Source organism: Mobula birostris, chromosome 11 (genome assembly GCF_030028105.1).
Source record: "Mobula birostris isolate sMobBir1 chromosome 11, sMobBir1.hap1, whole genome shotgun sequence".
Taxonomy (NCBI): Eukaryota; Metazoa; Chordata; class Chondrichthyes; order Myliobatiformes; family Myliobatidae; genus Mobula; species Mobula birostris.
This window is the reverse complement of record NC_092380.1, coordinates 69,922,824-69,948,222: the sequence shown is the minus strand read 5'-3', so window position 1 is coordinate 69,948,222 and position 25,399 is coordinate 69,922,824. Positions and strand designations below refer to the sequence as shown.

Below are 25,399 nucleotides of genomic sequence, written 5' to 3'. Positions count from 1 at the left end.
TCGACTCAGACCATGAGAGGCCTGCGTCGGGTATTTTCATGCCTTACAAGGCGCAGATTGGACGTCTGTGTGGGGCGCCACTCCTCGCACAGACTAGAGCAATGTGTGATTAAGTGCCTTGCTCAAGGGCACAAACATGCTGCCACAGCTGAGGCTCAAACTAGCGACCTTGAGGTAACTAGACGAACGCCTTAACCACTTGGCCATGTGCCCAACATACATATAGGCACATGAATGTGAGGAATGTGAGGAAAATGGAAGGATATGGGCGTTTGTGTAGGCAGAGGGGCTTAGTTTGTTTGGCCATTTGATTACTAATTACTAATTTAATTGGTTCAGCACACTATAGTGGGCCAAAGGGCAGGTTCCTGTGCTATACAGTCCTATGCTTTATGTTCTATAACTGATCTCCTGACACCCACTGATAGAATTGTCAATTTACAGTTACCAATTACTGGTTATGTGGAAAGAAAATGGTGCACTGAGGGAAATCCAAGTGGTCTCAGAGAGATACTTCTGAAAACTCCATATAGACAGCAACATGAAGTTAGGATCATACCTAGGACACTTGAGCTGAGCAACATTAACCGCTGTACCACTGTGCTATTCATGCACAATGAGTCATTTTGACCTAATGTCATTCAAAACTTTGGTACCTACCAACCCATTCCGCAGCCAAATAAAGATTTTCCCTGCCACCAACCAGGTCTCATCACGCATGATGCACCAATAGCGTTATGCTGTTTACTTTTTAACTTGTGTCGCAAATGCACCTTATTATTTGTTAATTTACTAGTAGTAATACTACTTCATGTGTTGTTTGTTAGTTATATGTAGTTCTGTATTGTGCACCTTGGTCTGGAGGAACATTGTTTTGTTTGGCAGTATACAAGTGTATGGTAGAATGATAATAAATCTGAACTTGATTATTGATGTACAGTTACTACTATAGTAGAGGAGATGCAGCATGCAATATGTTTATAGCAGCATCCCAAAATAACTCTGACATAAGTAAATGTATCATATGCCTTTTCATGTTAATGTTGCAGTGGGTGAAATTGTTCACCCTGCATTGAGCAGTATCATGCAATTTAGCTGAGAAAGTAGACAGGCTCTTTGTTTAACACTGCATCGCAAAGATGTTGTAATGAATAAAAGTACCTTGTATAAAGATACTTTATGTCCAGAGCAAGCTTGGAACTTTGTTCACTTGCATTTTTATAATCTCCAAGGACATAAGGGAATATGAATAAGGTGTCAGTGGTTATAATTGTTATCTTTCCATTTTGCTAAAAATTGTATCATGGGATTGTAATTTCTAAGGAATGGTAAATTTGCATTGCAATACAAGAGTAGTACTGGAATATAATGATCTTTAAAACAACCATGAAGCTCACACCAATGGCTGATTCAAAATATTACAAAAAACTTTTTAAAATTTAGAACATATTCTAACAGTTTCCAAGAGGATCAGTACCTGTTCCAGTACACATTTCCAGAATTTTTCTGCATTTCTCCAAGAATTGCCAAGAGCAGGGAAGATTTGCCACATCCAACCTGACCAACTATCATGGTTAGCTGCCCTGGAAAATAAAACAGGAGCTTTATCAGCTTCACATGGTCTGCGTGTCACTCTGGAATTTATTATTGCATGAATTGTTCATGAACGGTAATGAGGAGGGATTATCAGCTTTAGCTCCTATCCATGAATTAAGTTTACAAACAAAAGTCTTAGGTTACTTTATCAAATGTCATTTGAAAGTCCAAATACACCATATCCAGTGGTTCGTCCTTGTTTATTTTAGTAGTTACAAATGACAAGAAATTCCAACAGATTTATCAGTCATTATTTCCCTTTCATAAATCTATGTTGATTTTGTGCAATCCTGCTATTATTCCCTCAGTACATAAGAGATTTCCCTACTACTCACATAAAGCCAGCTGACCTATTGTTCTGTTGTCTTTAATAGTGGGTTTACACTTACTACTTTCTAGACTGTGGGGAACATTCTAGAAGTAATGTAGTTTTGGAAGTTGACAATCAGTGCATCCACTATCTTTTTCGTTGCCACTTTCAAACACTTAAGATGTTGTTCATTAGATCCCGTTGATTCATCACAATTCACTCCTTTTCATTTTTACAATTATTAATTTGTACTCCTCATTCATACTTCCCCATTTTTGTGAGTTTTCTGTGTCTTTTTCTACAAGACCAAACAACTTTTTGCCATTTCCTTGTACTCCAGTTTATTTTTTGTCTCAGTATGAAAGGGCCTCACAATAACTTTATTCATTTCCTTTTTACTCACCCATAGAAGTTGCTATACCCTTTTCCTACTCTTTTTTGCCAGATTACTCTTGTACTTCTGTATCAGTGCATTGGTTGTCCTTTGTTGAATTCTGAAATTATCCCAATCAGGCTTACTGCTTCATCAGTTACATCTTTAGCATTGCTGTCATAAACTGATGAGCCACAGCTGGACATTTTCTGTTTTTACTTGGAAATTTTGTTGTACACCTCTTGCTTTTTAGTGTCATAACCAGCCCCTCCTTCTTCCCTTCATAGTTTCCCTTATTCTGATTTAAGTTAGTGCTGTACAGGCTGAAATGTGTTAATTCAATTTTTAAAATCTATTATAATTATTGTTCCCTAAAGATGTGCTTAACTATCTGAGCATTACTGATTCCTTTCACATAATATACTAATGAAGAAAAAAAACAACCACTATACACTCATGAAAATGCTATTCACACTATCACTTCTAACTTGATTTGATCAATATTTCTAAAAACCAAACAGGCTCACTTAACTTAACAGGCTCACCAAACAGGTGATCACTTAATGTCCTTGTTACTCATCTCCCTAATTTGTCTAATTTTAGTATGCCTAGTATTTCCGTTACTGTTTGGCAGTCCTTATACAACTCCCACTAATGTTTTCATCTCCAGGCGCTGTCTCCTCCTCATCAAAGCTGATTCTGTTTTGTCATTTTCTGCACTAAGATTTCTTGTCTCCATCAAATTTATTTCATTCTTTTATGTTAAGGCCAAGTGCCCTCCTTCTCCATTTGACATCTCTTCTAGAAGTCAATTATCCTGGAATATTTAGCTTCTATGGTTGGTCACTTTTCAAACATATATCTGTCTTGGTTATTGGATCATACCTGTTTATCTCTACCTGTGACATTAATTTACTTATCATGGTTCAGATAAAGAGCTTTCAAATTGGATGTTTCTAAACATTTTATTCTGTCCTGACTCTAACTTGAGTTACACTTAGTGGCCAATTTATTATCTACCTCCTGTACCTAATAAAGTGGCCAATGAGTGTAAGCTTTCATTGCCCTTTCTTCACAGAGTCTGGTTATCATATCTCATTTCTCTATCCTAGAAAGTAGTCGTCCTCTATCTCTTTAACTTTCTAAGTTCCTCTCATCAGGCTATTTAACTTACAGCTCTAGTTATCTGATTCACTAAGACTTTAGTCCCAGTCTAGTTCAAGTGAAATAATTTTTAACAAAACTGCTCCTTCTTGCCCTGCCATTGGTGCCTGTGTTTCTTTAATATAAAAACCCTCACACCAACTTTTCAGCCACATTTATGAGTCACTTCTCTGATTTTATCTTTTGCCAATCTATTGTCTAAGCCACACATATATCTCTCGTTACGTTATTTTGGTGATGTGTCCTAATTTTGATATAAAATACCTCACATTTACTCACATTCCACATATAAACTATGTACCCACTTTGTTAGGTACCTCCTGTGTGCTGTGGTTTTCTGCTGCTGTCGCCCACCCACTTCAAGGTTCAGAGATGTGCTTCTACACACCACTGTTGTAACATGATTATTTGAGATATTGTTGCCTTCCTGTCACCTTGAACCAGTCTGGTCATTCTCCCCTGACCTCTCTTATTAACAAAGCCTTTTCATCCACAGAACTGCCCCTCACTGGATCTATTTTGTGTATCATATCATATTCTGTAAACCCAAGAGACTGCTGTATGTGAAAATCCCAGGAGATCAGGAGTTTCAGAATACTCAAACCACTCTGCCAGCCACCAACAATCATTCCACAGTTAAAGCTCACTTTGGTCACTTTCTCTCCCCATTCTGATGTTTGGTCTGAACAACAACTGAACTTCTTGACCATGTCTGCATGCTTTTATGCATTGAGTTGCTGCCATATGACTGGCTGATTAGATATTTGTATTAGCAAGCAGGTGTACCCAATAAAGGTAGCATGCACATTTATGTTATGTCACCAATCACTAAACAATTTTCAAGATTTCTTGACTTTGTGCTCTGAATTTATCAAAACAGCCCATCATTAAACCATTTGTAATTTTTTTGTTGAATGGTTGGGGATTGTATTTTCTCTTTTTCAGAGTACTTGAAGAAGACATTGACACTAACAACAAATACTACCCAGTTCTATCCTCCAGGATAGCATTTATTGCTACCTGTCTACTGTCTTGTCATGCCCTGTTAAAACTGATACCTTTTGGTCCGTCTTGCTTTTGTCCCATGGCCGAGAACAACTACTAAAATCAACTAAGCTAACCTCCCATCTCTGCAGTCTGTAGATGATATGGATGTGCACAGGACCTATCGTCTTTTTATTTACTAATCATAGTTGGAATTATTCACATCTGAATTTCCAATCAGTCTCATATAGCTTGTGGCTATACAATATCAGCCAATACCACAGCAAAAGCAATATGGAAAGAAGAGATTGTTCACAAATTCAAGTTAGTAGCAAGTAACTTTGGGATGAAAATCAGAGTGTTTTTTTTACTTAATATAGTGAATAATTGGCATATAATGGGTGCCGAGGTAGTGTAATAGTTGGCACAATAGTATTACAGCTTGGGGCATTGGAATTCAGAGTTCAATCCCGATATCCTCTATAAGGATTCTCCCTGTGGAACGTACAAGTTTCCTCTGGGTGCTCCAGTTTCCTGCCACAGTCTAAAGATGTTTCGGTTAGTAGGATAATTGCTCATTGTAAATTGTCCCGTGATTACTCTAGGATTAAATTGATGGGCTGCTGGGTGGCATGGTTTGAAGGGCCGTAAGGGCTAATTCCATGCTGTATCTCTAAAATAAAATTTTTAAAAATGTTTTCTTAAGATGAAAGAAAAGTATCATTTAAGAAATAGTTTCACATACCAATGGAGTTGGGCTGCGAGGGTTTGAAAAGAAAAATTCTTTGGGTATCAAAACAGGCTTGACTGGCCATATGATTTAGAAATATGAGCTATGAAATGTAATCCCCACCCATTAACAAGTGATGTGGAAATAGTGTTTCACTGGGACAAACTCTGTTCAAAAATTATACTAGACTTTCTAATGTAACAGAGCAGACACATAAGGATCAAAACCATCTTCAGAATCATCAGAGGCTTTTTACTATCTGGACAAAACTACTAGTGGTCCATCATTTAAAGAGGTTCTAAAAGAGCATGCTCTCTTCTCATTGTTACCGTCAGGAATGAAGTACAGAAGCCTGAAGGCACACACTCGGTGATTTAGGAACAGCTTCTTCCCCTTTGCCATACGATTCTTAAATGGACATTGAACTGATGAACACTACTGTACCTCACTTTCTAAAAAAATATATATTATTTCTATTTTTTGCACTATTTTAAACTATTCAATATACATATATAACTTCTTTATTTTTTCTTTGTATATTATCATTGTACTGCTGCTGCTAGGTTAACAAATATCACGAATGATGCTGGTGATAATAAAACTGATTCTGATTCAGTATCCAACAACACAGCAGCAATCCAAGAGGTCATATCCCATTTTCGACAAAAAACTATTACAGTATAGTCAAAGTACAATATTTTGAACTATTACAGTATAGTCAAAATACAATAATTTTGGTTAATCCTTTCTAAGCACCTTAGAGTACAATTTAGGAATAGCTTTCATTTGTTAATCTCCCCAAAAGAAGATCTTCAGAAAGTTCAAAAGGAAGGTAAGGAAAATGAATAGCATGATTAGCATAAATTGTACATTTTCCACAGATAACAGGAGTTGTTTGGTGAAAATCCTATTCAAAACAAGCAATGTTCACAAATGAGACATTTTTAATTCATTATTAATTTAGTTCTTTTTTTGTCCTACCATAAGGAATCTTGATATCAATGTTAGACAGCGTTGGGGCTCCATCAGATGTCCAGGTAAAGAAACCATTTGTCACCTGCATTCATGTAGAAAAATAGAAAAATCTGTGAGATACAATTATATTTGAATGGCAAGATTGATATTAGTGCTTCTGGAACAGCTGCGCCTACATGGCCTTATTATAGCAACACCATTTTCCATGTTGACATGCTGTTATAAAACTTAAACACTTGCATTGATTCACTGTAAAGAACATTGAAATAGAAGGAGACACTTCAGCACCAGTTCCACTATTCAATCTATTTAGGTTTCATTTGGACCTTTTATTGACCCACCTGGTTTCATCAACCAATACCTAACCTCACAAAAATCTATTAACTTCAATTTTCATATTTCAATTGATCCAGCTTCAAAGACAGAAAAATCAGATTTCTTAAACTCTGTGTGAAGAAAAAGCTATTTGCTTTTTAAAAACCTCTTCCAATTTTAAGATTAGTTCCGGAAAAGAGTGAACAGTTGACGTTTCAGGCCGAGACCTTTCATCAGTCCTGATGAAGGGTGTTGGCCCAAAACGTTGACGGTTTACTCTTTTCCATAGATGCTGTCTGGCTTGTTGAGTTCCTCCAGCATTTTGTGCATGTTGCTTGGATTTCTAGCATCTACAGAACTTTTCGTCTTTAAGATTATTCTTCCTTTTTTCTCTGGAGGATCAGTTCTCTCTGTATCCTTTAATCCTTTTAAAAAATTCTATTAAATTCCCTCTTTATGCTTAACATGCAGAGGAGTAAAGCCTAGTCATCATCCATACTGTTTCTTCTTGTAATTTAACTCCTTTAGATGAATCTTCACCTCCCACCCACCCCCCATCATGGCCATGAAGTCAATTCAATGCTGCAAATGGATCTGGTCAGAACATTGTTAGTAAAGAAAATAGGTCAGGGAGTACAACAATTGGTGGGAACAATGGTGACAATATTCTTCAGCAGTTGGAGGAAGATTCAGATTTTTGCTTCGCTTGCTGCAAATAATTTTATAACGTGACTTCTTAGGTCACTTCATTTTGCCCACTATATTTTATTGAGTGGTGTGTCCCACAGTGCAAGATTTACTGTACCCAGCAGATCACACAAATTATGTGCAGTTTGTGTACTCAACATGGGGCCCAATTAGCACCAGTGAGGTTTTTCGTGATTTGGACAGATTTTGGACTGCCTAATGGATGACAAGAGTTAAAATGGCAGCAGATTCTGAAAAACTGCTCGGTCATTATCGATATCTTGGAGTCACTATGAAGTGGGAACTTAATGAGGCATGCCATATGAACACAGTGGTAACAAGAGCATAGCAGTGGTTGGTACTTTGTAAAAATGTTTATTATGATGTGAGGCTGGAAGGAGCAAGCAATCAATCAATGTGATCAACATGACCGTTCCATCCCAGTCTCTGCCCTCCCTGATTTCAGTTCAGCCCTCCTTTTCCCTACCTGCAACCAGCTTCTGATGTGCTTCACCTCTGAACTTTGGTTGCTTTACCCATAAAGTAAGTAAGGCTTGAAATTGCAAAGCACCTAGAAGGTTGCACTGCAACAAGAACCCACGGGAAGCTCATCCCAGTGTTGCTCCAGAGGCCTGTCAAGGTGATTTGTTTGGGCTGTTAGTCCAAGGTTACATGGAAAAAGTCAATGGAGCTTGGATCATGGTGTGTTGGGAGCTTGTGAGAATTGGGATGCGGGAGCAGTTAGAGAGGGCATAGACAGAGGTGAGTCAGGATTAGGGCCAATCAGAGAGGGAATTGGATGCCCTTGGTGTGGGATTGGTGGGAGTGAGTACAAGGAAATAATGCAAAGGAGTATCTACCTGGAAGCCAATGAGACCTCAGACTGCCCAGTAGCTAACAAATCATGCCTATGGATGTACTCAGCAAATTTTGATGAAAATCACTCTTTTCGGTTTAATTAAAACACTGGCTTGGTTGTTTCAATGAGCTTGTGATGCACTTCATGACTTATGAATTCAATGAATTGTGCCATTTGCAGCACTAAATTGGTGAGCCAGATTATCTCCTTATGTGCTTTAACAACACCATGACTCTGTGACTGAATGAAGTCCGCTAATATTTTCTCTTCTATTAATGTCATTGGATAATTGCAACATTAATAATAATGTTTAAAATATTATTGAAATACTTATAATATATTATAGCATTGGTTAAAGTAAACCTGCAGCAGAAAGCCAGCAAAGATTTAGAAAGGCATAAGTAAAATAACTATTCTACAAATAGATATAAGTGACAATTATTTCACCTTTATAAATACATCATCTCCTTCTGTGCTGCTTATTTGCTGTCTGGACTGAGGTTCGTATTTTTGCCATCCCTCCTTGGTGGGCCGTTTGCGGTTAATAACTTTAAGGGGCTGTGGAGGAGTGAGTGGAAAACTGAAGTGTAAGTGTTCATTGCATTAGAAGTGCCAATTAAATAAATACACACTCTTATTGCTTGAAACCTATAAACACAATCTATACAGCTCATGCATTGCAGTATGGACGATGTTAAGACAAGTCATGGAATTTCAGTTACTGGGCCTTTGAAACATACAGCAGGTTGTGAAAATGCAGGAATGATAAAAGAGAGATGGACAGCACAGAGGAGCTTGCTGGTTGCATTGCTGAAATGTTAACTTATACTCACTACGGTCTGGTACTTGCTATTATTTTCCGTGTTCAAATGCACCACAACTCTGTTCTGCTCCTCCCCGATTTCTTCACTGGAGAAGAATTCGCTGAGTTTCTGCACACTGTAAGGAAGTGCGAGCGAATTACCACCAAAATTACGAACATGGAGAATGAAAAGAATATTCAAGATGCCCCTGCTTTTACTTACATTCATGTTTGTAAAACCAAGTAATCCAATATGTAAAATAATTCAAAAGCTTTTTCCTCCCCTACAGGTGTTCACATAGACTAATGGACTAATAGATATTTTAGTACAAATCCACAAGTGCCTACTGCATTCTGTTACCTCCCATAACCGTGTATTTTATTACAATCAGCTGGATGGGGTGGCCAAGCTAGATCTAAATATGAAATATTTCCTAAAATGTAAAGTGAACAATTTCAGTTTCTGGGTGTCAGCATCTCTGAGGACCTATCCTGGGCCCAACAGACTGATAGAGTTACAAAGAAGGCACCACAGCAGCTGTATTTCATTAGGAGTTTGAGGGCATTTGGTATGTCACCAAAGATGCTCGCAAATTTCTACAGATGTACCGTGAAGAGCATTCTAACTGGTTGCATCACTGTCTAGTATGGGGTGGAGTGGGGGGGGGGAAACACTGCATAAGATCAAAATAAGCTGCAAAAATATGTAAACTCAGTCAGCTCCATCATGGGCACTAGCTTCCGTAGTATCCAGGACATCTTCAAGACACAATGCCTCAAAAAGGCAACATCCATCATTAAAGACCCCCATCATCCAGGACATGCCTTCATCTCATTATTACCTTCAGGGAGGAGGTACAGGAGTCTGAAAGCACACACTCAACGATTCAGGAACAGCTTCTTCCCCTCTACCATCAGATTTCTGAATGGTCATTGAACCCATGAACACTATGTCACGACTTTATTTTACCTACTCATATAACTTTTTAATATATATACTTCTTACTGTATTTCAGTTTTTAATATGTATTGCAATGTACTGCTGCTGCTGCACATCTACAAATTTCATAGTATGTGCCAGTTACATTAAACTTCATTCTTGTTCTAATTTTGACCTTCCAATGGAAATCATCACATTCGCTTAACTCAGGAAAATGTTAATCACCATTGTTAACAACACTCAGCTGTCTATTTTAAAGTGAAAATAATATAAATTATTTTCAAACTATTGTGGATTTTTTCTCAAAATTTAAAAAAAATTGCCAGGAATGAATTTTAAACCCCTCACATTCCGCACCCTTCACTCAAACCCTATCCACTACCAACCTATCAGAACCCCATCATGCTTTGTATGGACAAAGATTAGAACAAGCTGACTTGAAAACTTGAGGTTACTCTATTCCCACAAAGCTCCATTATGACTAATCTTCAAGTTGCCCAGGATGTCTGGCTTATTTTAAAGTTAAAGTCACTTCTCAATGATATCAGTACAGTATTAGTGCTATGTGATTTTAATATCATATACACTGTTCAGGATCTTTCAGCCTAAACATGGGAAATGCTGACCAGCCAGATAGGATTGAAGGTAGTTTAATAAAGAAATATTTGATGAAACTGCATGGGCCATAACCTGTGGTAGTGCTATCCCCAGGAACTTCAGAGTCCTACAGCCTCCTAGTACCAGACTTGCCTCTTAGTCTCAGTGCCAATTTAAACTACCAAAACTTTACCACACTGCTAAAATTATCTAGCATTCTAAGCTCCTGCTTTTGAACATAAGGAGGGTTTTAAGGAAGAAGATATTTGGATGCTAAGGTAATAAGGGAATTGTCCAACTGAGTATAAACTTGCTAGTTCAATAATGACTACAGACAACAAAAAAAAAGCAAGTTGCTTGCTTGTGTTTCTATATGCAAATGTTATTCCTGTTTGTACTTAGGTATTGCAAAGGCATTAAGTTGAGCAAAAGATCAAACATCATCTTTGTATTGCATTTTACCTCACTAAAGCTTTGACAGTAGAGCGAACCACACTTGACAGCAAGAAGAGGGGTGTGACCAGAATGTGGAACAGAGAGAGTGAAGCAAAAGCCACTGCTGGCGAGAGGTCTGCATCCTCGTAGAGGTGAGTGTGAACTACAAAAGTCTATTCGTAAATCAGAAATAAAAATGTTAACTCTCTGTAACTATAATACAATAAGAATACAAAGTTACAGATGATTAGTTTAGCAAACCTTATTAGTTATATCTAAAAATGAAGGTTCAATCAATCAGATAAAGTTCACAAATAAATTCACCTTAATTCTGCTCCTTATTTCTGACAAATCTTTGGTAATACTCTTATGATATACCAGGACTTTATATTTTACTGCAAATACTACATTAATGCATGCAGTTTTTGTAAAGGTATGAAGTACCATCTTCTATGTGGTGGTGTTCTGTGACAATGCATCCACACGGGTGTTGCCAACAGGCTCAATAATCTGATTAGAAAGGCTGGTTCTGTTATAGGAATCACACTGGAGGCTGTGGTAGAACTAAGTGCCCTCCAGAAAACCCTGGCAATTCTGGACAATGTTTCTTACCCTCTGCATGCCACCTTGGCTGAACAGAGGAGCACTTTCAGTAATAGACTAAGTCAACTGAACTGCTCCAAAGTGAGCTATGAGGTCAGGCTCTATAGTGATTCAACCTGCAGGTGGGAAGTGATCTTGTTATCTTTGACTTGTAAATCTTGTACATCTTATTTTTAAGGTAACTTATTTTTATTCTTGCAACACACATAAAATGCTGGAGGAACTCAGCAGGTCAAGCAGCATGACTGTACTGCTGAGTTCTTCCAGCATTTTGTATGTGTTGCTCGGATTCCCAGCGTCTACAGAATTTCTCGTTTGTTATTTTTATTCTTTCTTACTTCTCTTCTAATATTTGTATATCTGTGCACTTATAATGCTACTGTGACACTGTAATTCCTTTGGGCTCGATAAAGTATCTATCTACCTATCTATCCGTTTTTTGCAAATCTGTGCTGAAGAGACTTCGTAATTATAAATTTATTCTACCAGACACCGCAGAGCACGAGGGTATAGCGTCATACAGTGGGGTCTGTCCACATTAATGTGTTCTGTACACCAATGAAAATTGGGTTAATCTCCAGATGGACAAGGGTAACTTAGAGTTAAACTATCCTTATCCATTTTCATCAGTTCCTAATTTTAAAACCTGGGAGATCATCAGCCTTTTGTCACATAGAGCAAAGAATTAAAGATATGGGAAGTAACCAAGAAAAAGAGATTTAAAATGAATTGACAATTAGGTTGAATCTACCTGTATATTAATATTTAGATCTTTATTATTCATGCATTCCAAGGATATTATTTGCAGAGGAAGGAAGAACTACTCACTGTGAGGACTGCGGCAATGGGTATTGCTGCATTCATGAAAACTGCAAATAAGCAGAGAACCTTGTGAAATGAACAAAATGGGCAAGTTTGTATTAACAGCTAGAAGAGACAGCAAAAAATATATACTTCATCCTAATAATATAAATTAATTATCACCAGTAATCAGGGTTAAATTTTCTAAACTATCTGAGGCCAGTTGTAGTCCATCTTGATCCATGTCCTTCAGTAGCAAACATATCTACTTCCTTCTTAAACAGTTAAATTCTTGGATATTTATCCTATGTAAGAAACTAGATCAAAAAACACGGTTCATCTATAAAAATCCTGCTTGTAGCAGAATCACATTGTCACTGAAGTTAGGAAAGGATGCACATCAGCTAGACAACCAATGGTTCATTTATCAAATGACAAAACTAAAGTGACACCCTCTGTAAATTGTTTCTGGTAAGCAGTTGGCTTTTAATGAGCATAGAATCGAGATTCCCATTTTCTGCTGATGTATTAAAATTTCTTCTTTCAGAAAGTAGAGAATCTCTGGAATTCTCTACTGCATGGGTGGCGGAGGCCAATTCAGTAGATATATCGAAAGTGGAGGTAGATATACATTTGGAAGATTCGTAAAATGAAGGTTATGGGGAACTGGCACAGAAGAGGAGTTGAGACCAGCATAGGTCAGCCTTGATCACACTGAATGACAAGGCAGGCTTGAGGGGCCTGGTGGGCTACGCCTACTCTGGATTTTCTTGTGTTTTCTGTGCTGTAAGATGGGCGCTGAATTTTTGAAAAACTTTACGAATAATCTACTTAAACAAGAAGAGTTTATTATAAATGTTACAAGAAATATATAATTCTTTAGAAAATATTAAATAGATTGGTATTTTGTTATTTTTTCAAAATTAAAATCACAGCATCAGTAAATAATTGTGTTAATGTCTGTTTAAATTATTAAGGCATAACACTGGTATGTTGGCTTGCAGCAAAGGTATTAGTTTTAATAACTAAAGTGTTTTTGGCTTCTCCTCCCTATATTCTTCATTTTAACTAACAACCATTTACAGAATCCTTTATGCTTACAGTTCAAGAAAAATGTTTTCCAATCTTAAACCCAAATTCTTCCATCAAGTGCTAATGAAGATACTTTCATAATTGAAAGCCATATACACTAATAATTTGTTGTATTCCCATAACTATCCATCAGTCAGAAAATCACTAATAAATATCTATGGGAACATAGAAACTAGAAGGTCAGTTTGAAGATTCGGGATATACTGCCAATACTACCATTCAAATAACAATCATGGCTCATTTTTGTCAATATTGTGTTTCCAGGAAATAATCAATTGGCCCTTGCATTTCCAAATACTCCCTCTCATTTTCTCAAGTTATCTGAGATTTTCCACACAAATAACACCAGGTAGATGGTTAGTGAGTTTGCCATATTGAAAATAAACATCTTTAGATTGCCTGCTTAAATCCTTAATCACACCGTTGAGAACAGTTCAAGGGAGATAAAGAGCAAATCTGTAGGCAAACTCATGACGATTGCAAATGCACTTAACATTAGGGCATTTGAAAATATTCTATTATCGAAAGTAGCAATTTCAATGACCTACTATTAACTCTGATGCAGTTAGTATAAAAGGCATGGAGGGCACAGACGTCCTAAACTGTATTCTCTTATGACAGTCTGTCCCAACATTCCCAAACAAGAGGAATGCAGAGGTCTAGTTTTAGGGAAGGAGACTGGGCGGGTAAATGGAGTAGGAGTGGGAGAATGTTTTGTGGTAGTGATAATTAGTTTAATTAAATTCATGGAAAATTAATATGATGAAATAGAACTGTAGGGTTTTCAGTTTTTCAATCCTACCTGCATAGACTTTTGGTCCCAGATGACCAGAGAACGTCTAACATGGTACTGTTGCTTGAAAAGGAAGAGATAAACCAAGTAATTACAGTTTAATTTTGATGGTGAGTAAATTGTTATTTATTCAATAGGATGGGATGAATCCTTAAGATAATTTGTTAAGGGAAGATCATGTACGATGGGCGTGATTGAACTTTTTGAAGAGGTAACAGACTGTTGATGAGTAAGTGCTTTTGATGTACTCTACATGAATTCAGGCGAGGCTTATGATGAGGATCTAAATGGCCTAAGTAAAAGTAAAAGCCAATGAAATCCAAGGGGGCAGGTGGCAAATTGCATAAAAATTGATCGACTGTTAGGAAGCAAACAGTGATACTTGATGGGTATTTTTGCAAATAGAAAGATTATTCACAGTGTTCTATGTGTTCACTACTCAGTGCCTTGCTCTTTCATAATAGATGTTAAAGATTTATACCTACATGTATAAGGTATGATAACTTCTCATTATAGACACCTTAATTCTGGTTGGTACTTTGAAAGGACTTACATAACAATTGTTGCTGGGCCTTATAAAGAATGGTCTTGTGGGGGTCATAATCTCTGCCTGTCCATCACAACACATGTAAAACAATGAGTAACAGTTATTCTACACTTGTCTATATTTAGAAACAATGACAGAGAAGGTTACCTTCTTCCATTTATCAAAACTTATTTATAGGCTTTGTATCTTTTGCATCCACACTTGGATGTACTTTCAACATTATCCAGAAACTTACGCACATTTTCTTCAGTATGTTCATTCCAATCTTTAATGATCCACTGGTAACTTGACATCTTGCAGAACTGCTATCAGTTATAAATACTTTATTTTCCCAAATACCTTGGGCTATTTATCACCTACCTGCGAATCACAGGCCTCATTAGATACTAAATATCATCGGAGAAGCATTAAGTTATACAGCAAAGAAATGGACTACTTAGCCCAACTTGAACATGTCAGCTGTTAATGCCTATCCACACCAAATACATTTGTTTGCACCAAGGAATAATAGACACAGACCATATTACTAATAACACACTGAAAAGCAACATGAATTCAATGTCTTTGACTCATTTCTACATACTTGTTATCCTGGACATCATTGCTCAAAGTTAGCAGCAGCAACTTGTATTGATATAATGACCACTAATTAGCAAAATAGTCAAGATACTTTAGAAGGAACAGCAAGAAAAAAGATACCAAGTCACTTCATAGAGAAATTAGAACAGATGAACACAAACTTAGCCAAGCAACTAAATTTTGGGGAATCTCAGAAGGGAGAAAAGAGAAATAAAGAAACAGATAGATTTAGGAAGAGAATTTAGGGAAGATTAAGAAGGCAGAATTGGAGGGACGAAGTTGTCTCTGAGGAGATTATGGAGTAAACGAGATTAGAACTTGAAAAAGCTGCTGGAGTGACTTACTAAGAGGAATATAAATGACTATTTCTTATGTTTTAATGACTCCATGAAACCTAGTTTGAGTTCATGTAAATACATGTAAGATCACTTTAGGGACTGGTTCATCCCTAAGGGTCAACATTAAATCTTCCATTATGAAATGAATGGAGATCTTTTCATTGTACGAATTCAAGACAAACCTGCAAGTTAACCTAGAAGGGAACTTCTTTTTTCTTACTAAACTACTTATGGAATATACTGCCATCTAGTGCAATAAATATTAATTCTGCAGAAGTATTTAAAAGCTAATTAGTTTAATTAACAATTAACACCAAATTGACAGCTGTAAGTTTAAAACATAACATTCAGCCCCTCATGTTTTACGTCAGCACCACTTTCATGTTCAAACCCCATATCCCCTGATTGTCCTAATACAAAAATTAACTATCAATATTTTTCTCAAATGTACTCAGTGACAAAGTCCCTAAAGCACTCTTGGGTTGAATATTTCAAGAAAATTTTGGTATAAAGATTCACTAACCTCTTAAGAAACAATTTTTTTCTCAGGTATCTCCTGACAGGTTAACCTCTAACTTTGAGACTGTTTAATCTCTCATCACAGGACAAACCCTACTCCCAGGTATGGATTTAACAACATTTTGTTGCACAGGAACAAAGTGTTAGATTTGGCAAGGGAAAAGAGAAAACAGCTACCACTCCCTCACAAGAGTGCATCGAACTGCTCTTCAGTTGCTGGATGAATGCAGCTCCAACAACTCGAGAAGTTCGGCACCATACAGGACATAGTAGCCCGCTTGATAAACACTCCATGCACATGCATTCAGTCTCTCTACCATTGACACACAGTAACAGCAGTTCTTACCATCTACAGGATGACTGTAGCAACTCACCAAGTCTTTTTAGAAAGCACCTTTCAAATCCACAACCTCTACCAGATGAAAGGACAAGGACAACAAAAGTATGGGAACACCACCACCTGGAAGTTGCCCTCCAAGCCACATAGCATCCTGACCTGGAAATAAATCAGTGTTCCTTTATCATTGCCAGGTCAAAATCCTGGTGTTCCACTCCCTAACAGGATCTTGGGTATACCCCTTCCTCAAGAACTGCAGTGATCCAAGAAGGCAACTGACCATCACCAGCTCAAGGGCTTTTAGGATTGGGCCTTTAAATGCTGCCTCAAGCTATGAAGCCAATATCCCTTAAATGAATAAAAAATTTTTTAAAAAGAACATGGTTACCAGGAAAATATCGAATAGACCCTTATGTTTATGAAGGTTGGAGACTAGCTTACAGGGAATTGGATGAAGATTGAAGCTCCAGCGAGACTTAACACAATTTCTGCTATGCTAGCTCTTATCTAAAGCTAGCAGGGATGAATAATATGCGATGGGGATAATTTTTCTCACAAGGAAATAGAAAACTGTCTACTACACAAATCAGCAACTGGCAGGAGATGGGAGATAATAGTTCTTGTGTGGTGGGAAGTATATTGACAGGCTGCTTCATAGCCTGGTATGGAAACACCAATGCACTTGAATGGAAAATCCTACAAAAAGCAGTGGATATGGCTCAGTCCATCACAGTAAATGCTCCCACCATTCAGCACATCTACACAGAGCACTGTTGCAGGGACCTTCACCACCCAGGTCATGCTCTCTTCTTGCCGCTACCAGTAGGAAGAAGGCACACGAGCTTCAGGATTCACACTACTAGATTCAGGAACAGTTATTACCCCTCAAACATCAGGCTCTTGAAGAAAAGAGGTTAAACTTCACTTCTTCCATCACAGAATTGTTCCCAAAACCTTGAAGGACTCACCTTGAAGGACACTTCATGTCATGTTCTTGATATTTATTACTTATTTATTATTATTATTATTTCTTTCTTTTTGTATTTGCACAGTTTGTTATCTTTTGCACACTAGGTGAATGCCCAAGTTGGTGTGGTCTTTCAATGATTTTATTATGGTTATTATTCTGTTATAGACTTGAGTATGCCCACAAGAAAATGAATCTCAGGGTTGTATATGCTGACATATGTACTTTGATAAAAAATACTCTGAACTTTGTGAATAGAGATGCAGGGGAGTTTGGGACAGTGGAAATACATTCTTGTCACTCATGTTCACACAAAACCATTAATCAAAGTATTAACCTATGCACCAAATTGTTGGTCCAACAAACAATTAAAACAGAGTGACAAACTATGTAATCTGAATATGCCATTCCCTTTGCCTGCCTGTCTGGAGTGAAAACATCAATACTTTCAAAAACCATGGAATTACAATCATTGCACACAAAAGCATGTAAAAGCAGATTGTAGCTTCTGACTGTCATTTTAGTGCTACCCCAACACCATTCTCAGTGCACAAACAGGGTTAACACTGATCCTAAAATACTTATCAGGAGTTTACTTAATATTACTGGGAGTCACCAGAAATCAAACATAGTTGGTGAGAAATCAAATTTTATTTAATGAATAATTCCAGTAAGGTTGTGAGATTTTAATTAGTGAAACATATTGCCATCCCATTACAATCAGAACACTCACCATTAAAGAAATTTTCTTTTCATTGATGATATCCAATAAGTTTAAATCTTCAGTGTAACATTTTATTATCTCATAATGCTAATATACTATTTTTCTAGAGCTGTCTTCTGATAGCTAACTTCATGCCAATTGGAATTAGATTGCAGTAGTGGCAGCTTGGCTGCACTTTAGACATTCCATATAACCCAGTTGTCTTAAACCTTCATTATATTTGGACAATATCTGTCATTGAAATGAAGCTGTCTACCTTTACAACATCAGCAGTATATTAGTGTTAATGAAAATAGCAAGCCATTAATGACATATCTGCCTTAATATTGAACTACTAAGAAATATCTGTAACTGACAGAACCAAAGGAACAAAACCAGTGAGATAGTAATACAAGAGATTCTGCAGAGGCTATAAATCTAGAAAATCATAAATGGTCTTGATTCCATTGATGCTGCCTGACCTGCTGACTTCCTCTAGCATTTTTAATGGATTAAAAGTTATAAGACCATAAGGCGTAGGAGCAGAATTAGGCCATTTAGCCCATCATATCTGCTCCACCATTCAATCAAAGCTGATATATTATCCCTCTCAACCTCCATTCTCCTGCCTTCTCTCCATGATCTTTGACGTACATACTAATCAAGAACCGATCAACTTCTGCTTTAAATATACCCAATGATTTGGGTTCCACAGATTCAGCACCCTATGGCTCAGGAAATTCCTTCTCATTTCTGTTCTTAAGGGGTGTCCTCGTATTCAGAGGCTGTAGCCCCTGGAGGGAATCAACAGGTCAAACAGCATCTAAGAGAGGAATAAGCATTCAATGCTTCAGGCCAAGAGCCTTAATCAGGATTAGGTGGACATCTACCTTGTTATTCCAATTTTTTTGCACTAATTAATTAATTTGTATTTTATAGCAATTTTATGTCCTGCACTGTTCTGCTGCCACAAAGCAACAAATTTCATTTAAGATAGTGATAACAAACCTGATAGTGATTCTGCAATTTTGTATCTTTTCTCCAAATATTAAATGTTTATGGAAGCAACCAATGGAAGAGGCAAGAGGAATGATATGTTTTAAAAATTAATAGCATTTCCCCCAGCTGCAGGCTTGGAACAAACAACATCAGCATGACACATTTGTAAAAGCTCCATTACCCAAATCAACTGCCCAAGGGGTGAAAATCAAGCTGAAAATCTGAAATGTAGACTTTGTCTCTCTTCCCTCAGCTGCTGCCTGACCCCCTGACTGCTTCCAGCAATTTCAGTTTCTTTTTCAACAGTTTAAGGACTTTTAATAAGATCAGTAAATTAGTACAAATCATCACTCAGTTATTTTATAATGAAATTGATTCTTCCAAATTATGATTCCATAAATTATTATTCCATGGCCTGTATTCATGTCATATGCAACTTTCCACTCTTCGGTAGTTTGTAGTATACTCCTTGTAGCTTGATCAGTTTGTTTGCGTTTTCATTTCAATAAATGTAGACTTCTTTTTCTATCCTCTGGTTAATTGCTGCAATTATTCAACAAAATGATATCTCCCTGGGTAAGTCAGACAGCATCTTCCTGTGTAAACCATCATTGAGACACCTTCAAAAGGCGATGCCTCAAAAAGGCAGCAAACATCATTAGGGACACCTATCAGTCAGGACATGCCATTTTCTCATTGCTGCCATCAAGGAGGAGGTAGAGGGGTCTGGGACACACACTCAATGCTTTAGGAACAACTTATTCTCCACCGCCATCTGATTACTGAATGGACAATGAACCTGTGAATGTACGTACATATATTTCTTCTTGTAATTTATAGTTTTTTTATTATGTAATACTGTAATACTGTAATACTGCTGCAAAACAACATATTTCATGACACATGCCAGCGATATTAAACCTGATTCTGATTCTGTAGTTACTAAGTCAGACTGCCAATGAAACAAGAGAACTCAGACGAAATCACCTTTGATAATACTATCCCTCATTCGTATGCATTATAATCGTCACTAAAGATACAGATAGGAATAATATCATAAACATTTCAAAACATAAGCTCCTTCTCAAACCAATTATTTTCAGTTATGATGAGCAATGAAGTTACATTTTAAAATAATGTGAATCTTCAAATATCTTACAAAATTGCTGATACAAAACCAGCATGTGAAACACATCACAGGAGGTATAATCCCAACTTTATAATTCCTTGACATTATATAACTTTGTTTAAAAATATGCATAATTAGCTTTAGCTTTTTTATCGAAGGGATAATGAAATTAATTTTTCCCTTATTGACTTCCCCTTAGGGAATCTGGTGCCCTCAGCTCTTTTGTGGTGCTACACCAGCAAATTCTAAAAACTGTTAGATATTTCTCTTACTACTCTAGCAAATAATTACTTCACTTTTTAAAAAACATGTTACACAGTAGCAACACAAATTTTCCAATGAACACAATGAGTTTAAAGGTAGTGTGCACACTCTCAACTTCTGTTTTTTTCTCGCTCCAGATACTTACGGTGCCTATGAAACGTATTCACCCCACCCCCTTGGAATTTTTCATGTTTTTATTGTTTTACAACATCTTCACAAGCCTTCCAGGGCCTGCTGCAGTGAAGCAACCCCACAGCATGATGCAGCCACCACCATGCTTCAGGTAGGGATGATGTGTTTTTGATGACAAAACATAGAATAGTACAGCATAGTACAGGCCTTTTGGCCCACATTGTTGTGCCGAATCTCAAACTCTGCCTCCCATATAACCCCCCACCTTAAATTCCTCCATATACCTGTATAGTAGTCTCTTAAATTTCACTAGTGTATCTGCCTCCACCACTAATTCAGGCAGTGCATTCCAAGCACCAACTACTCTCTGAGTAAAATACCTTCCTCTAATATCCCCCTTGACCTTCCCACTCCTTACCTTAAAGCCATGTCCTCTTGTATTGAGCAGTGGTGCCCTGGGGAAGAGGCGCTGGCTATCCACTCTACCTATTCTTCTTAATATCTTCTATACCTCTATCATGTCTCCTCTCATCCTCCTTCTCTCCAAAGAGTAAAGCCCTAGCTCCCTTAATCCCTGATCATAATACATACTCTCTAAACCAGGCAGCATCCCGGTAAATCTCCTCTGTACCCTTTCCAATGCTTCCACATCCTTCCTATAGTGAGGTGACCAGAACTGGACACAGTACTCCAAGTGTGGCCTAACCAGAGTTTTATACAGCTGCATCATTACATCGCAACTCTTAAACTCTATCCCTCGACTTATGAAACCTAACACCCCATAAGCTTTCCTAACTACCCCATTCAGCTGTGAGGCAACTTTCAGGGATCTGTGGACATGTACCCCGAGATCCCTCTGCTCCTCCACACTACCAAGTATCCTGCCATTTACTTTGTACTCTGCCTTGGAGTTTGTCCTTCCAAAGTGTACCACCTCACACTTCTCCGGGTTGAACTCCATCTGCCACTTCTCAGCCCACTTCTGCAAACTATCAATGTCTCTCTGCAATCTTCGACAATCTTCTACACTATCTACAACACCACCAACCTTTGTGTTGTCTGCAAACTTGCCAATCCACCCTTCTACCCTCACATCCAGGTCGTTAATAAAAATCACGAAAAGTAGAGGTCCCAGAACCAATCCTTGTGGGACATGACTAGTCACAACCCTCCAATCCGAATGTACTCCATCCACCATGACCCTCTGCCTTCTGCAGGCAAGCCAATTCTGAATCCACCTGGCCAAACTTCCCTGGATCCTATGCCTTCTGACTTTCTGAATAAGCCTACCCTGTGGAACCTTGTCAAATGCCTTACTAAAATCCATATAGATCACATCCACTGCACTACTCTCATCTATATGCCTGGTCACCTCCTCAAAGAACTCTATCAGGCTTGTTAGACACGATCTGCCCTTCACAAAGCCATGCCGACTGTCCCTGATCAGACCATGATTCTCTAACGCCCAGAGATCCTATCTCTAAGAATCTTTTCCAACAGCTTTCCTGCCAGAGACGTAAGGCTCACTGGTCTATAATTACCCGGACAATCCCTACTAACTTTTTTGAACAAGGAGACAACATTCGCCTCCCTCCAATCCTCCGGTACCATTCCTGTAGACAACGAGGACATAAAGATCCTAGCCAGGGGCTCAGCAATTTCTTCCCTCGCCTCGTGGAGCAGCCTGGGGAATATTCCGTCAGGCCCCAGGGACTTAGCCGTCTTAATGTATTTTAATAATTCCAACACCTCTTCTCCCTTAATATCAACATGCTCCAGAACATCAATCTCACTCATATTGTCCTCACCTTCATCAAGTTCCCTGTCATTGGTAAATACCGAAGAGAAGTATTCATTGAGGACCTCGCTCACTTCCACAGCCTCCAGGCACATCTTCCCACCTTTATCTCTAATCAGTCCTACCTTCACTCATGTCATCCTTTTGTTCTTCACATAATTGAAGAATGCCTTGGGGTTTTCATTTACCCTACTCGCCAAGGACATCTCATGCCCCCTTTTGGCCCTTCTCAGCCCCTTCTTAAGCTTCTTTCTTGCTACCCTATATTCCTCAATAGACCCATCTGATCCCTGCTTCCTAAACCTCATGTATGCTGCCTTCTTCCACCTGACTAGATTTTCCACCTCACTTGTCACCCATGATTCCTTCACCCTACCATTCTTTATCTTCCTCACTGGGACAAATTTATCCCTAACATCCTGCAAGAGATCTTTAAATATCGACCACATGTCCATAGTACATTTCCCTGCAAAAACATCATCCTAATTCACACCTGTAAGTTCTAGCCTTACAGCCTCATAATTTGCCCAACCCCAATTAAAAATTTTCCTGTCCTCTCTGATTCTATCCTTTTCCATGATAATGCTAAAGGCCAGGGAGTGGTGGTCACTGTCCCCCAGATGCTCACCCATTGAGAGATCTATGACCTGACCCGGTTCATTACCTAACATAGCATATTATGCTAAACATAGCATCTAGTCTGGTAGCCTTCTTGCACGGTCACTCTGTTTATGAGGATGGCCTGATCTATAGGCAGACTTACAGCTGTGCCATATTCTTTCCATTTGTTGATGATTGTCTTAACTGTAGTCCCAAGGGATATTCAGTGACTTGGAAATTTCTTTGTATCCATCTCCTGATTTGTGCTTTTCAACAACCTTTTCAGAGCTGTTTGGAGAGTTCTTTCACCTTCATGATTTAGTTTTTGCCAGCACACACTCACAACCAGTTGGACCTTCCAGATACATGATGATGATGATGATGATGGTGTCAACTCAGGCCTGACAGGCTAGCGTCGGGCATTTTCATGCCTTACAAGGCGCTTACAAGTCTGTGTGGCGCAATACTCCTCACACAGACATTTCGCAGTATGTTTCTTTATTTATAACACTCAACCCAGCACGGATGGATATTGTACTCAGGAACGGCCCGACTGGATTCGAACCCGGGAACCTCTGTTCCGGAGTCCGGCGCTGATGTCACTGCGCCACCAGCCGACCTATACAGGTGTACAGATACAGGTGTAGTTTAACTAAAATCAATTGAAGCACCTTGACTGCACACAGTGTCTCCATTTAACTACTTATATAACTTGTAAAACCAATTGGCTGCACCAATGATGATTTGGTTTGTCATATTAAAGGGGACGAATGCTTATGCAATCAATCATTTTGTATTTTACATTAGTAATTAATTTAGATCTCTTTGAAGCATGGTGGTGGCTGCATCATGCTGGGGGGGATGCTTCACTGCAGCAGGCCCTAGAAGGCTTGTGAAGATAGAGGGCAAAATCAATGCAACAAAATACAGGGAAATCCTGGAGGAAAACCTGATGCAATCTGCAAGAGAACTGCGACTTGGGAGAAGATGTGTTTTCCAGCAAGACAATGACCACAAGCATAAAGCCAGGATACACAGGAATGGCAACAAAGTTAATGTCCTGATGTGGCCAAGTCAGAGTCCAAACCTCAATCCAATTGAGAATTTGTGGCAGGACTTGACACGGGCTGTTCACTCATGATCCCCATGCAATCTGACAGAGCTTGAGCAGTTTTGTAAAGAAGAATGGGGAAAAATTGTAGTGCCCAGATATTCAGAGCTGATAGAGACCTATCCACACAGACTCAAGGCTGTAATTGCTGCCAAAGGTGCATCTACTGAATACCGACTTGAAGGGGTTGAATATTTTTGCAATCAATTATTTTGTGTTTTATATTTGTAATTAGTTTAGATCACTTTGTAGAGATTTGTTTTCACTTTGACACGAAAGAGTCTTTTTCTGTTGATCACTGTCAAAAAAAAGTTTAATTAAATCCACTGTGATTCAATGTGTAAAACAATAAAACATGAAAACTTCCAAGGGGAGGTGAATATATTTTAAAGGCACTGTAGTTACTAGATCCCTGATGTTCTTCCTGGTAACCCTGATTCTGGCCTCATATCTGTTCCAAACCTCCAGCAACAGATGTCTAACCGACAAGTAATAAGATTGATAGTAAATCTATAGATTGAATCTAAGTACTAATGAGTGAGTGAGTTACGTACTGATTGCACATTATTGGGCCTTTACATAACTCATACCAGTGCTTATGGTCATATGAAAAACCAGAGTAAGAATAAGTACTTCAATTTGATCTCTACAAAGATCACCAAAATTTTATATTTACTGTTTCTGCTGTCCAGAATAAAAAATATAGCTTCAATTATTTGAAAAACGAAAGCACAAAATTGAAAAAAACTGGAATTGCAACAGTTCAAATGAAACATAAACTATTTCTTACTAGATATGGAGGTGTAGAGAGCAAAAGATTTGAGACTTGTGAGCTCCTTGTGTCGAGTCTCTTCTACACTGTTATGGAAGATTTGCTCCCAAGCATAGAGCTTAAGCAGTTTGATTCCTCGTAGCATTTCATTCGTTTTCCTCAAGCGCTCACTTGAGTAATCCTAAAATAAGAACAATCACTAGCAGGATTTGGAGAAAAACAAATTAAACAATCATGATAGCTGAAAACCTTAACATTCGTCTCCCAGGTCTCAGTATTTTAAACATCATGTAATGCGGTTCTTTCAAACTCTTTATTTATTTTGTTCATTAACATTTTAAATGTTACAGTTGCTGAATGGAGCACTTCCCTACCAAGGTAACAATGTTCAGGACTAATCAGGATGAGAGGCATAAATTCAACTACATCAATTTTTTTTTAAAGTACCAATCCTTTTCTCTATTTTACTTACCAATGCTCGAATGAGATTATAACTCCTTTTACCTCATCTGTGGATTCCCCATGAAGATAAGATAACAAATCTATTT

At 38.0% G+C, this 25,399-nt stretch overlaps 1 protein-coding gene across 7 annotated transcripts in view; it reads right to left on the bottom strand.

The window, feature by feature from the left end:
• abcc8 (ATP-binding cassette, sub-family C (CFTR/MRP), member 8) overlaps positions 1 to 25,399 on the bottom strand; it is a 178,115-nt gene that overhangs the window by 56,403 nt on the left and 96,313 nt on the right. For 6 of the 7 annotated variants that reach the window (XM_072272452.1, XM_072272458.1, XM_072272457.1 and 3 more), the window contains 7 exons: positions 24,870 to 25,032; positions 12,199 to 12,239; positions 10,795 to 10,940; positions 8,827 to 8,932; positions 8,441 to 8,551; positions 6,139 to 6,214; positions 1,478 to 1,583 (listed from right to left, as the gene is read on the bottom strand). In XM_072272452.1, the coding sequence (XP_072128553.1) occupies positions 1,478 to 1,583; positions 6,139 to 6,214; positions 8,441 to 8,551; positions 8,827 to 8,932; positions 10,795 to 10,940; positions 12,199 to 12,239; positions 24,870 to 25,032 (749 nt within the window). The remainder of the gene's footprint in view (positions 1 to 1,477; positions 1,584 to 6,138; positions 6,215 to 8,440; positions 8,552 to 8,826; positions 8,933 to 10,794; positions 10,941 to 12,198; positions 12,240 to 24,869; positions 25,033 to 25,399) is intronic. The other variant, XM_072272459.1, reaches the window with a different exon arrangement.